Source organism: Symphalangus syndactylus, chromosome 2 (assembly GCF_028878055.3).
Source record: "Symphalangus syndactylus isolate Jambi chromosome 2, NHGRI_mSymSyn1-v2.1_pri, whole genome shotgun sequence".
NCBI lineage: Eukaryota > Metazoa > Chordata > Mammalia > Primates > Hylobatidae > Symphalangus > Symphalangus syndactylus.
The window spans coordinates 105823751-105838896 of record NC_072424.2 but is presented as its reverse complement, the minus strand read 5'-3'; the positions used below and the strand labels follow the sequence as shown (position 1 = coordinate 105838896).

The window sequence follows — 15146 nt, the reverse complement described above, 5'->3', positions numbered from 1 at the left end:
CATCCCACTGCCAATGCTAATGAAAAAAGTGTGATCCCCACCCCCAGACCATCATCATCAACATCACCTGGGAACTGTCTAGAAATAAACATTGTCAGGTCCCTCCTCAGAAATACTGAATCAGAAACTCTAGGGTAGAGGGGCTATAATCTGTGTGTTAGAAAGCCCTCCAGGTGATTCTGATCTTACAAGTTTGAGAACCACTGTTTTGGCAAATGGTCTTCCACTTTTGGCCACCAACATTTTGCTATAATTTTTTGTTTATAAGACTCTTACTTTTCATAAAATGTGAATTCCTACTTTTAATTCTATAAATATCAGAGACCACGCTTTGTCTTTATATTCATAGCATTTCTCATAAAACTTGGCACATAGTATATATTCAGTAAATGTTCAACGAATGGATAGAGATAATGCACACATTTCATTGAGTATATACTCCTTAAACAGCTTTCTACATGGAAGTCACCCAAAGCTATTTGAGGTAACTCTTTCTCCCCCTCAAGATCCTAGTCCCCAATTAAGCATTATCAAATATTTAAAAAACTTATAAATTTATTCTTTTTAAGAATCTGGCAACTAATGTCCCTGATGAACAAAAACTAAGATTTCCATTGTCATTCACCACACTTCTTGATATGTTTCTCTTGTGACCAGAGTTGTGAAAAACATTAGGATAAGAATATTGTGTCTTTCTACATTATAAGATCAGAAACGACACTGTTTCACCAGGCAGCCCTTGACCTCAGCTCTTGCTATTCATAGCTCCTCATCTCCATATGTGACTCCATAAGCACTACTGCCCGGTCTTCTCAGTTACTACCTTCCCTTCCTCCCATCATTACTCACTTGAAGGTCTCAGGAAACTAAAAGGAAAGCGTGTTCACAAAACATTTGAAATGTGTGTCATAAATTGCCAGACGATTATTTAAATTTCCACAGCAAATCTTGGTTTTCTAGCTTTTGATATTTTAAGTTCCCAGTGTTGAAATTCATTTGGAGATGTTACGCTATAAAACAAAATACATTGTAGATAATTAGGTGAATTCTTTTTCCTAACTTAAGATCATCTATTCATTCTGACCTATGATATATTACTGTAAATTAATTGAACCTTTTTTTATCTCATCAATCACTCATCAGCTCCAACTTTACCTGACTATGAAGGAGTTGATGCCTCTCTCAATGAAACTGCCACCACAATAACTGTATTGTTGAGACCAGCACAAGCCAAAGGTGCTCCTATCAGGTAAGAGGAGAAAACTACAATAGTTCTGCTTTATCCACAGGTATGTACATCCTAAGATGCCCAAGTATGCCTAAAACCAGAGAAAATAACAAACCCTATACAGACTGTACTATGTTTTTTTCTATATATGCAAACCTATGATAAAGTTTAACTTATAAATTAGGCACAGTAAGAGATTCACAACAATCAATAACTAATAATAAAATAGAACAACTATATATTTTAATAAAAGGTGATTATGTTCTCTCTCAAAATACCTTATTATACTGTGCTCACCTATTTTTGGATGAGTTTGATGGTGGGTAATTGAAACATGGGTAACTGAAACTGAGATATAAGAAACTAGGTAGGCAGGGTTGGGGGGTACTTTTTCTTTTATGTAGGAATTAAAGAAAAAGGAGCCAGAAGGTTGCTTAGCAGCTAATAAAGTGGTTCATTTCAAAGAGACATTCATTGGAGAATTTCTGTCAGGAAAGTTTTATTTTTGTTTAGTTTAGTTTGGTTTGCTTTGGTTTGTTAGTTTTTCATTTGGACAAAGCCTGCAGACAGACTTGTAGTTAGGAGCAAAATTCTAAGGGCATTTTTGAGATATTCATGCACTGAACCATTCACCTCTCTGTGCGGTTTGACTTAAGAGCATTGGCCTTTTTCCCCCCCCAAGTCTCATTTCATTTCACTTCCTCTCTTGGTATCTATGTTATAAGAGCTTTGAAGATATTTGTCAGAAATAGGATGAGAAAATAACTCCTGTCCAATGCAGTAAATCAGTTATGAATAATTTCATATGAATGATTGAAAAATAAGAAGCTTTGAGGAAATAAAAGCAGAATAGTTATAACACATGAAGCCTATTTGACCTTTTAATTCCCGAATTGTTCCTTATCAAGTATTCCATAGTAAATTGAATATTCAGTTTGCCATTTTCTTTATCTTTTCAACAGTAAAGTCTCATATTATCTAACATCCCCATCTTTCAGAAAATTGTGAGCCGTGTGATTGTTAGGAACTGAGTCAAATTGTTACAACCATTTTAATTTCTGCACATTTGTAATTAGATGAATATCCAAAACTTAAACAAGTTTCCATTTGAAACGTGATTTTGTGGACATTTTGTTATCAAACTTCTAATGAGAAATAAATGAAGGCACAGAAATCCATGTAGGCACTTCATAGTTGGTTTATGTCAAGTCATTTACATATTCAGCTAAAAATAAAACTAATATTTGTTGTTTGTGTAAAAGGAATACATTTGACTTCATGAGCACATATTAGCCATCCAAATTACCATAAATAATCCTATATCACTGGAAATGAAGAAATATTTTTTCTTAATTTAAAAAATGTATTGATAAAAGAATACAAATCATAAAGGAAACTCTTGAGTCTTGTCTGGCTAAAAATCATGAGAACACTATACCAGAGAAAAAGAGATGGCTGAGGGTGTACTTGGAATATAAACACTTATGAAACACTGGCTACTTGAAAATTCAAAGTAAGTATATAGTGCTGTTCATGAATCAATGATCTGTGAGTGAATCTGATTGCTGATCCAAAGTAGAAAGAGAAAATGCCTGCACTCAACATCTTTTCCTATTGACAAGTAATCAAGGTCATTCACATGTTCCTACCTGTGATAAAATTTACTTTTTAGGTGTTCATTTCTGTTACTGGTGCTTAAATCAGCTACCAGCTACTTGCATTTGTCTTTTAAGAGTTAGATATTTGGGTGAATTCAACTTTATTTTACGTAAGTTGCAAACACAGCATATTTTTATTATTTTTGCATAACTGTACTATATAATGCAACTTACATTAACTCTTTATTCACTTAATCAATTTTTTCCACAAACATTGATTGATCATTTATTATGCCAGTCACTGTGCAAGGTGTTGTAAATCAAAGATAAAATGACTACAACAAAACACAGAATCTTTGCCCAGGTTTGTCATAGACCATCAGAGGTGCCTGCAGCCTTGTAAATCCTTTGCTCATAGCTGGTGTTCAGGAATTTTGTTAACTCAGTATGTTATTGATATACATTTTCAAATTTAAAGTCTTTTACTTTATTACCTTTATATAATTTCTAATGACCAATTAGAAACACTCATCTTTGTATTTGTTGGCAAGATTTTTGACCTTTTCTAGAATTGAGCCAGAGGCTGAGAACTTCAAATTATACATTGTTGGAGATTAGTGCTCAGAAAAATAAATTTAAATCCTGGAATATTACAAGAAGAAGTAATTTAATAATTAATATAAACAACAGATTTTTTTTGAAGTGAATGTTACTACCAGGAAAATAAAATCTGCTTTCTAACTGATATGCTAATCCCACCAAGTCCATCTTTAGTTTTTGTAATGACTTACCCAGTTCACCTACAGATGGGTGCCAGGTGGTGGGACCAGACTGGTCTAGTCAAGTAATCTGACTTCAGATGAGCCCTGCCTCCTTTACCCTCTGAATCCTTTGTGCTGTCTTTCTTTCCTCTGACCACATTCCTACTTTTAGTCTCCCTATCAGCAACTGTAGGCTTATCGTGAGGCTTATCTGATCCAGTGCCTTAATTTTTTGAAAATGAAGATTCAATTTAATGTAATCATTTTTCCTTACCATTGAGTTTACGGTCTGGTATCTCAAATCTTTGATTGGATTCCCATCACTCACTTCAAATGTACTTGAAGAAATTTTACTTTCCACTCAATTTTTTCTTTGTTTATGTCAGTCTATCAAAATCTCTTCTCTGCTAATGCTTGATGCCATTCTACTCTGTGACCCTTCCCCCTGCCACCCCGTCACCTTCCCAAATAAACCAGAACTACATATTACCCAACTAAATCTTCTGAGAGCATCCAGGAGTTAGTTTGCTGGCTGTCATAGACCCTAAATACTGGGTTCTGTCCTTCCCTAATTATGGCATTACTAGCCTTTGCCATTTTGCATTTCAACGTCTGTTCATCCCACCTCCAGTGGAAATATGTATTCTTTCTGCTTGGTCTTCCTAATATCAAACAAACTCCAGTTCTACAATCCTCTGTCGTAACAACTAGGAAATCTTGTTATATAGAGTTTTCGTGTTTAGTTTTATTAGGAAAGCTAAAATCGCCAATGGATTCTATAAATTTGTTGACTCAATAACATTCTATGTGTGCCAAGAGCTGAGCTGCATACTTGAAATAGAAATCTACTTAAGGCGATTAGTATGTGCACCCATGTGAGTGGTAGACTCCTAAATTAATGACTGGTAACAATGCTGTGTGATAAGTGCAATAATAACAGCTAGAAAATGTGGTGCTAGAGCTGAATTTGTGAGGAGAGGTAGAAATGAGCATGAACAAAGGTCACGATGCATTTACGAATTGCAAACAGCCTAGGTCATTGAGAGTGAAGGGTCTGTGGGAGAAGTGACAGCAGCTGAAGCTGGAGAGACAAAGCAGGGAGCAAAGGGAGAGGCTGTTTAGTGCCAGCCCCAAAACTGAAGGTGGGCACAAAAGGACTGTAAGCAGAAGTTACCATGGGCAGTTTTACATTTTTAGAAAGATCACTGTGATAGAAACATAGAGAATGGACTGGGGAAAATCCAGAAGGCTGGAGTAGTCTGTGTGAGAAGTGCTAATGGGCTGTATTAAGAAAGTAGCAATAGAAATGCAGGCAAGGCTGTGTCTCCTACATAAGGTTTTAGATCAGTAGGATGTGTAAAGCTTCGTGGGAAGGGGATTTGAGTGGAGACTTTAGGTGAGAGAAAATGGTAGCTTTTATATTTGAAGTGGTAGCAGAGCAAAAAGACATCTCAGAATTCAAGGTTTTGTTTTTTGAGGTTATTAAGTGATAAATATTTTTAGTATTGCTACCCCAAATCAAAAAACTAATGCTCTCTCTATGAAAAGAGGAGTTATTTTGTATATTTTGCCTACCTTACGAATATTTTCACCAAGTTTTAATCTCTAAGACATCATGGTGTTGTGTTTACATAAGAAGTAATGACCACGGTGAAAAATCCCATTCTGCATAATGCAGCACTAAGTTTCACCAACCACATTGTCCTTCTGTTACCCATTACTGCTTCCCTATGCTAATGTAGAACATGTGCGATGCAGTGCTGGCAAGTGTGGTTCTTTGACGAAATTAATTTTTGATTTTATAATCATTCTAAAAACTGAACATTGTTGCCTGACTTAAGTAGAACTTTGAATCTCCTTACCAACTTTTTAAAATCTATCCTTACAACTGTCATCACTTGACAATCATTACTGTATTCAAAATGAATATTGTCTACATTTAGAATCAATTCCTTAGAATACATAATCCCTTTTCTTTTCTTTCTAAAAGGTTTCTTCATAAATGAATTAAAACTCTAACCTGGGAATATATGATTACAAATTATAATGCATAGAATGTCCCATTTATTAAAAGATTGACCCAATGTAGCTGTGTTTTCAAAGAATGAAAATAACAGCAGCATGTTGTAAAAACACAAAATAGTTTCTCTGTGGTGAGACTGTTTATTGTAAAGTTAATAAATGAATATGTACTTTATTTCAGCATTTTCCAAATAGAAACTCTACCCATTTTGTGCTGCAGGAAGCTACCCATTCTAAGGTTACTTTGTTTTGTGGAGAACATCTAATTTGCATTTCATAACATTAAGCACCACCTATTTAGTTTGATAATAAAAATATAGTCATGAAATAAAGTCAAAACCACCATTTCTTCCACAGTTAAATTAGGAAAAGAAATTGTCTGATGTTCTAAGTTCACTGATAGCTTAACAGACAAATGTATGTTAGGGTTATATGTCTTTCTTGGGTCACATAGCTTTAAAATTTGGGGCTATCCTCATGCACCTGCAGAATAGTCTGTTTCATTACATAAATTTAAAGATATCAAATAGTTCTAATTTTCCTAACCACTATCCTGACCTAGAGCTTACTTGAATTCCAAATAAAACCATCTTGAAATTTAACTAGAGATGGAAATAATCATTTTGCCCTATTTTATGGGCATAAAGGTCATGTGGTCCAATTAGATCAAATAGATGTTATTTTAATTTTATGTTTATTCTCTAGAATCATAGTATGTAGAATTGTTATAATTTTTCTAACCAAAAATAGGAGGAAGTATGCCCTTCTTGTTAAATCTTCTTTCCAGCCTCTAGAATACCATAGTCCCATCCCACAGCTTGCTTATGACCTTATGAGAAGCCCTGAGCCAGACCCGTCTTAGCTTAGCAACTCTCGAATTCCTGACCCACTGAAGCTGTGAGATAATGTTTGTTGCTTTGAGCTACAGAATTTTAGGGTAATATGTTATGCAGGAAGAGATTATACATGTACCCAAGTAGTATAAATCTTCTCTGTCTTCAGATTTCTGCCCAACGGATACTTTTATCACATAGGGATTTCTTGACCAACCCATATAAAATAGCACTCTGTATTCCCATCATTCCCTCTTTCCCTTAGCCTGCTTTATCTTTCTCTAGAGCACTTATCCCTTCTTAATATGTGTTGGTTTTCTGAATTTATTTTTTTTATTTGTATCTCCCCACTAGAATGTAAACTGCATGAGAACAGACTTTTGCTACTATCTTCATTATTTTAACCCCAGTACTTAAAATAATGCATGACATGTAACAGATACTCAATAAATATTGGTGAACAAATGAACTGGAGCTAAAAATATAACAGCCACATTCTGTAGTAAGCTTATCATCTGCTAAAGAAAAGACATATACCTAAAAAACTATTTTTAACAGTATAATATCAAATCATATTTGTAATGTACCATGTTGGTACATGTAATGTGCCATGGCCACATACTGATGTATCATATAAGCAATAAATATTAGAAGACAGCAATGCTAGGTCTTTTGTTTTATCCACCCTAGAGTTTTTGAGAATACCATTTACGGTTCTGATCAATGAATCTTTGGCATTATAATTGTTGTCAGTGGGTTAGGAACTGGATTAAACATGCATCCATGTGATTATGACTTCTACCCCCATGTCATCCTTCAATCATCCTCACCTTAAAAATTACTCCATTGCCTTTAGAAGACAGAGTACTGAGGAACGAAGATAGTTCAAGAAGGCTTCATGGCAGAAGTAGAAAAACTAGACAAGAAGGCAGAAATTCTTGACTGTATGTTTAGTATATTTGGGTAACAATGGTCTTACCAGCTTCAAATGGAAAATAAATATCAGGAGATAAAACAAGAATGGAGATATAAGGTAAGGAATGTGGTAATTTATCAACCCCAGTGTAAAATGTACAGAGTTTGACTTATGAAGGAATGGAAGAAATGAGGATAGAGTGAAACAGTATTTTAGAAGGCATTATTAAGAAAAATTACAGGGAGATAGAACTTGGTTAAAGATAGGAATTATTAAAGTTAATGCCAGGATTTTGAGCTGTGTTTATTTGGTAACTGTTAGTTTCTTTTACAGGGAGATTAGTCAGGAGAGAAGTAGCTTATGTGTTTCAGGTGTGTAAAGGTAAAGAACAGGGATTGGAGAGATAACCAGGGATGATAGTTAAATCTTTACCCCCTGGAGCACTAAAATATTGGCAGTATGAGCAACCACAGCTTTGGGACATTGGGAAGACTGTTTATAAGAGAAATAGTAAAATATTGGAGTGAGATAATTTCTCCTAAAGCCTTAAGCAGACATTTTAAATTAAATTTGAGGTTGTTTATATACCACTGTATAACTTGTTATTTTGCTATCACCAAGAGGTTGTGCAAGCTAAAAGTATAACCATGTTCAGAGTATTTACTTAGTAATGGGCTTTTAAAGAAATCTATGGCAGGCCATTATAGGTAATTTTGGGTTCAGCCCCAAACTTTGTAAGCATTAAATTAAGAATACTATCTACCATGTGTATCACATAGTCTCTTTTTAAGTAAATGGCAAAATCCCCTTATGCATTTTCTTTCTTAGTCTTACAAGGGGAAATTATATGATGAGAAGTCATTATTTGGCCTCTCTAAAACCAAAAAAATGACTACATACCAATGTTTAATCAAATTAGATTACAAATGCTCCTCAACTTTTGATGGTTCAATCTATTATTTATCTTTAAAATGATGGTGCAAAACCATTGAAATTTGAATGTACTTCAAATTTTAATGTTGCTATTATCCTGGACTAGCGATATGTAATACATGAGATATTAAACAGTTTATTATAAAACAGGTTTTGTATTAGCTGATTTTGCCAACTATAAGCTAATGTAAATGTTCTGAGCACATTGAAGGTAGGCTAGGCTAAGCTAGATGTTCAGTAGGTTAGGTGTATTATATTCATTTCAATTTATAATATTTTCAACTTGTAATGGGTTTATTGGGACATAACCCCATCATAAGTTGAGAAACATCCATATAATGTAGTAAAATATGTCATTTTAGTTTTTTTTAAAATAAGGAAGTCACATTTTGTGTATTGAATGAAGATTAATGATACCAGTATATTGATTTAACCTAATTACAGAAATATTTTTGAAGTTTATTAAAAGGAATGGGGAATATATGAACTATGGGTAGAGTGATTAAAAATATTATGATGACTTTGGAATATTTTTAATTGCTAAAATACTGAGCTCACATAATATTTAGGTCTAGCTAGAGTTTAGTACCATTAGGTAATTAGACAACCAGAAGAATGAAGAAGCACAAGCCCATTTCGTGTAATTAGTCAACTCACTTCTAATGCGATTTCTCATTTCTTATTTCGTCTTTTAATTAATTTGTATTGATAAATAAGAAAATACCAAGGGCAGAAACAGATTTAAAAATTGGAAATGTGGTTAGAGAACAGCCTCTCAGATTGAACAATGAAGGAAAGATAATTTCTTTTAAACATGGACTATTGTGACTTTTTGTTATTTTTATAGCTGTTTTTCACTAAATGGAAATACTTCTTAAAGACTCACCATGATTACAATTGACCTCTGTGTGAGTTATAAAAACGCCTCTTCAATGGGCATGAAAAAGGTAGAAATAGATGTACAAAGTGATGCATCCAGAAAGACACTGACTAAAGACTGAGCCCAACTAAGGAGAGTAAAATGCCACTAGAGGATTTTGAAGGATGCTGGTACAAGGAAAGATACTTTTCATATTTTCAGTATCTTCAAAAGGTAGCATGCTGAGGAGGTCCAGAACAGAAAGATAGCAGTACAGCAGACAGGTGTATATCAAGATTTTAAACTGAAAGGGGTATTTCTGGGTGATGTTATAGAAAAGTAGTAAAATTTCAGTTTCGTTTGGGTGTAAAAGCAAAAGGGAGTATGAGAGATGACTTTAAAAGACTCTGAAGATCTACTTCTGGGTAGCTGTCTCAGTCATTTTAAATGCTTACCATGGACAGTCACACATTCCTAAGTGGATAGAGTTTAGAAGAAAGTATATGTTTTAGTTTTGTTGTTGTTTTAAACTGTATCAAACTTGAGAGGGGCAGAAAGCATTCTAAAGATGGTAGAACACTAGAAATTTCAATAAATAAAAGTGAATATAAGGTCCATGAAAGCCAGGTTTTTTTTTAACCTCTCTATCCTCAGAGCCTGCATGATAGCTGTTAAATATATAACAGTTGAATGAAAATGAATTAATGGATACAATGTCACAGGAAGAAAGGTAAATGAGAAAATTCTTACTCTTCAAATAATGTTCAAGATTTTTCAGATGAAAAATGTACTTTCATGGAGAAAGAAAAAGAGTATCTTGGATATGTCCTAAGCAAAAATATCAACAGAAAAGGCAAAAGCAATGTATTCATTTCACAAATACTTAAACATCCGTTATCCTATTTGAAACCACATATTCCAGTGTGGTTTCAAATATGATAATGGGCGTTTAAGTAAGTATAATATGTGAAAATGTAATGGCTATTGTATCAGCTTTTGGAGTTAAACATATTTGGGGTTAAAAAATATCTAGAAACTGAGGTGAATGTTGTATCATGAAGACATTTCTCCTGGTATGAGTGGTGGTAGAGTGGGAGGGTTATAGAGTGTAGTGACCAGGTTATCTCCAACTAGCTTTCCATCTAATGTCACTCATTGCACAAAGAATGTTTTAGAAAATATGCTTGGAAGCCAGTTCTCGGAAGTCTTTTTGTATGTATGTGTCTTAGTCTGCTCAGGCTGCTATTACAAAATACTAGGTGGCTTAAACAAGAAATATTTCTCACAGTTCTGGAGGCTGGGAAGTCCAGGATCCAGGTGCTCTCGGGTTTGATTCTTGGTGAGGGCCCCTCTTCTAAACCTAATTAGTTTCCAAAGGCCCCATCTCCAAACACTATCACTTTGAGAATTAGGATTTTAACATGAATTTTGGGGGCGGGGCACAAATATTCAGTTGGTAGCACTATAGTATAAAGTAGAGAATGAACAAGTGAGGCTTCTGGTTTAAGTTTTAAGGGGAGCTCAATTTTTCTGCCTCTGTTTCAGTAGTAACAAAAATATAATACTTCATTTCTGTAATGACCATTCAAAGAATAAGTGAATAATATTGGTAGAGAAAAGATATATAAGATTAAAGTGCATGGCACTGTAATTTATATTTGTATATAAATTATGTGGAAATCATTTTCTTAATTCTTTATGAAACAAGCATGTCACTTGTATTTTAGAACTTATAAAATTGAAATAATTTATCTTTCACTTACTTGAGAGTAGGGCCAACTCTGAAAGTTCAACCCAAGGCGTTGATTTTTATTTTCTGTGGGACCATACTGAAGGCCTTTCCAAAGGAGCCTATTGCACCTTTTCTTCCTTTACTTTTCTCCAACACTGGCAATTTACTTTGCTCCTCATAGATCTGGATAGACAAGCTGTCTTGCATGAAGTATGCTTAATTTGTAATGTAGAATCTCTGTCAATGAATAGAATTAGTTAAGATTGAATGTTCACTAGATTTTCTGTTTTTTTTTTCTAGAGATGTGGGATAATTAATGAGGAATCTGTTTTTAAGGATTAGATTAATGATTAACAAGGATAGGTAATTATTATTATTCTTTAGGGCAAGAATATAAGGTTACATTTGTTTGGAGAGCATGTATGAGGGAGTTTATATGCATATGTGGATGTATCCACAGAACATGCAAATGTATAATATACAAATATGAATTATAAATTTAAAATAAAACATAGCATATGTCAGCTATGATCATTCTCGTCTTTCTCCAGGGCTATACGTATGTATTTTCTATATCTTAAAATTGACAAGTGCCTGCTCCATGGATGCCTCAGAGACCATGCATCTTGTCAGTAGCATTCTTAGAAGCTTAGCAACCCAACTTGGCAGAGGTATAGGGAATGATGCAGCACATATAATTTGAAATAACATAGACTTCTGCCTTGCTTGCTCAAATCACAATTTCTGACATTAATACAAGTTCTGTTATCTTTTAAGAGGAAATGAGATGAATACCAACCTACTGATTTCTTAGCAATACTTTAATGGAAAATGGGAGCTTGAATAATTAGGAAGAAAAGAAAATCTGCAATTTATCAATTAAATTATGATTTAACTCTTTCTTCTGATGTCCTTTTGTTTAATCTATGAAGATCTTTTATTTGTAGGTATAAGAGTTTATATTAAATTAGAATTTTATACCAGAGTCTAAACTGTTTTAATTTTCATAGATGCATGTTCAGTGTATCTCTCTCTCTCTCCTTCTCTCTCTCTCTCTTTCTCCTTCCCCCTCTCCTCCACTCTCCCCTCTACTTACCCACCTCTTTCTTTTTCATGGAAGTCTTTTAAAGAATGTATTCTATTCCTCCTGGAGGTCCATTGAATATCAATATGCAGCCCTACATACAATTTATGTTCAACTTACATAAGATACCACATATATTTGTCCAGAATTTTTAGGAATTTTAAAACATTTTAAAATATATTATAATAATAATGTCAACTTTCATGGTAATATTTTACCTGAAAAAATTTTAACATAAAGAATTTTCTACTAAAAAAGAATATTGTTAATATACCAGTTTCAGAGTTGTTAAAAAATATTGTTAGCCATCAGGGGGATCTTTATTTAAATTTGCCTTTTTTTTTTTTTTTTCTCTCCTTTGTAAAGTAATTGCAATTATAGAAAAGTTTTAAGACTTAAAGATATCAGAAGGTTTAGGTTAGAGCTTTAATAGGCCAAATGCCATCTGTTTCTACAATTTGTAACATTTTATTATTAACAACTCCAGAAGAAGGAGGCGGTCTATTTCGGTTGTGAGGACAGATTTCTGTCCATCTGTGCCCGTGTTGCCGCATGTCACTTGTATTTTAGATCTACATAGCTCTGAGCCAATGTAGATGCTGTGGCAAGGTCAAGAGGTGGAGAAGACTGTCAGTACATTCTGTCTCTGAGGCTGTGACAACCACAAATGGGTGCTTCTAGCACCGCCCTGAGGCAGTCATTCTGTTAGACCTTGGAGCTGGACTTTCTGTAATAACATTTCAAGGGAAAATGTTAACTTTAAACATTTAAAAATATCAGACAAAGAACTGAATCTATGATGTGTCTCTGGTTAATGTCAGCATCCTTAATAGGATGGTTCATTCCTCAACATTTAAAAATGTTGAAAGTCCTAAGGTGATTGTTCTTCTTATCAGTTTCTTTGTAACTATGGTGATGTTAGGGACAGCAGCATCTATGTGGATTTTTCATTTTATTGCGAAATAGCTGAAAAGAGTGTACCAGGTTAAGACTAACTTTAAATACTTTGAAATGTGGTGTGTTAACAGTCAACCCCTTAAAAAAAAATCTTAGTATCTCAAATCTCTAAATATGTCTGTATATATATGTGTGTTTTTTTTTTTTTTTCTTTTCCCCAAAGTGCTTATCAGATTGTTGTGGAAGAACTGCACCCACACCGAACCAAGAGAGAAGCCGGAGCCATGGAATGCTACCAGGTTCCTGTCACATACCAAAATGCCATGAGTGGGGGTGCACCCTATTACTTTGCTGCAGAACTCCCCCCGGGAAACCTACCTGAGCCTGCCCCATTCACTGTGGGTGACAATCGGACCTACCAAGGCTTTTGGAACCCTCCTTTGGCTCCGCGCAAAGGATACAACATCTATTTCCAGGCGATGAGCAGTGTGGAGAAGGTGAGCTTCCTCCAGGATTTGCTTTTTCCCTGCTTTGAAGAAAAGCTGAAGTCAAATTTTATAAATACTCAGTAGCATCTGTCAAGGAAAAAAAAAAAAGAAAAAGAAAATTTGCGTGTAGGGGGTTCTGTTCTCAACAGTGTGCAGTTTTGGGGCTACAGTAGGGCTGAGGCCGCACGCCAGTTCCCTTTCACAGGGTTCCTGTTTCCTATTAACTGCTTCTACTCGAGCCGTCCTCAGGAAAGCCCACAATAGCAATTGAGAGTAAAATGATTTGAAAAGGTGGGTGTGCTGCTGCCGGGACTCCACCCTCAGTAACGATCAGGCATTGTTCTGTCTTTTCCTTGCTCAGTGGTGGCACACTTTGAGAGATTAAATTTACTGCAGGATAAACAGAATGTGTGTTCCACAGCAGGCTAATAAAACCTTATAAACTTTTCAGGGTTTTCAAGCCAAATAGTAAATAACAAGTAACAATCCTCTGATTACAATGTAATAGGGCGCCTGTGGTATATCTGACTGAACCTAGACAAAAGGCAGCCTGGCGATGACTGGCTGCTGAGCCATTACAGAAGGCTGCTCTCTGTTTCCCTGGTTGCCCCTCCTTTTCCCATTTTGGACACAGTAGTTTTTGAACACTGCCGCTGATCCCAAATGAATATTGAAGAGGAAAACACAACAGGACATTAGAAACGACTGGCAGTTCCATATGTGAGAAAACAACCTGGCCTTTCATGCCTCATGCTGTTCTCTTTGGAAGATTTTCTTTCCTAAAACTTATTTTTATTTATTTATTTATTTATTTATTTATTTATTGGCAGACAGAGATAGGAGGGAAGACAAATGTTGAGGATAGAAATTTTCACAATTTGAAATCCAATAGAATGATGACATTTTAATGGACTTAAAGCCATATAGGAAATTGCTGGGTTTATGCAATTGAGTCCCTAAGGTGAGCACCTGGGAGTGATACGTGATATACAATTGCATCAGTCATATTATATCTTAGAAGAGTTTAATTGGAAGACATAACAATCCTTTTGCATTTCTGCAGGGGCCGTGAGAGCTTTGGGTATTGATTAGCTGCTTTTGAATCAAAGCTTTGTTGTTTGCTTGCCTATATGGTTGGCTTGTAGGTAGCAAATAAAAAGGCCACAGCATCTTCTAAGATGTGCTCCAAAGTCAGAGGCTGCTCATGGTTGAAGATGCTCTTCTCGTTTACCTTTAAAGATTGTGTATTCAGGGATGTACACTGACTCAATTAAGTCCTAGAGGAGGAAGAGTGGGGCCAAAAGTAGCTGGCAGGGACATGTGTCTCCTACTGCCACCTGACAGCATTAAAAATAATCATATTTTTTTCTTGTCCTTTCCTACTGCTTCTACTTTGTATACCCGCTCTGTCTAGCAAGAGGAGGAAAATTATCTATGCTGAGAAACATTTAACTCCTAATAGCTAAATTAAAAGAAAGAAAGAAGAGATAAATTACACCACAACTATGATGTAATGTTTTGATGATCTTTCTAACTGCTATCATTTAGCCTTTTAGTCATGCTAGGATCCAAATGAAAGTATGTAATGTTCAGCTTTGGTCTGAGTTTGCAGTTCTCAGATGAAAATTAAATTTATATTTGGGCCTGATTTTTATTAGCTTTGCAAATACATTTTTCTGATAGTTTGCGAAGTACTGTGCATGAAAATAGAATGCTATGCTACTTGTCACAAACTAACCTGTTTCATTGCAAGGTAAAAACAAATATTTACATCTCTATAAAAACTAAAATATTT

At 34.8% G+C, this 15146-nt stretch overlaps 1 protein-coding gene across 11 annotated transcripts in view; it reads left to right on the top strand.

Moving 5' to 3' along the window:
* The window catches only part of PTPRK (protein tyrosine phosphatase receptor type K), a 560116-nt gene that overhangs the window by 444288 nt on the left and 100682 nt on the right, over positions 1-15146 (top strand). For all 11 annotated transcript variants that reach the window (XM_055263595.2, XM_063621231.1, XM_055263606.2 and 8 more), the window contains exons 11-12: positions 1144-1249; positions 13087-13360. In XM_055263595.2, the coding sequence (XP_055119570.1) occupies positions 1144-1249; positions 13087-13360 (380 nt within the window). The remainder of the gene's footprint in view (positions 1-1143; positions 1250-13086; positions 13361-15146) is intronic.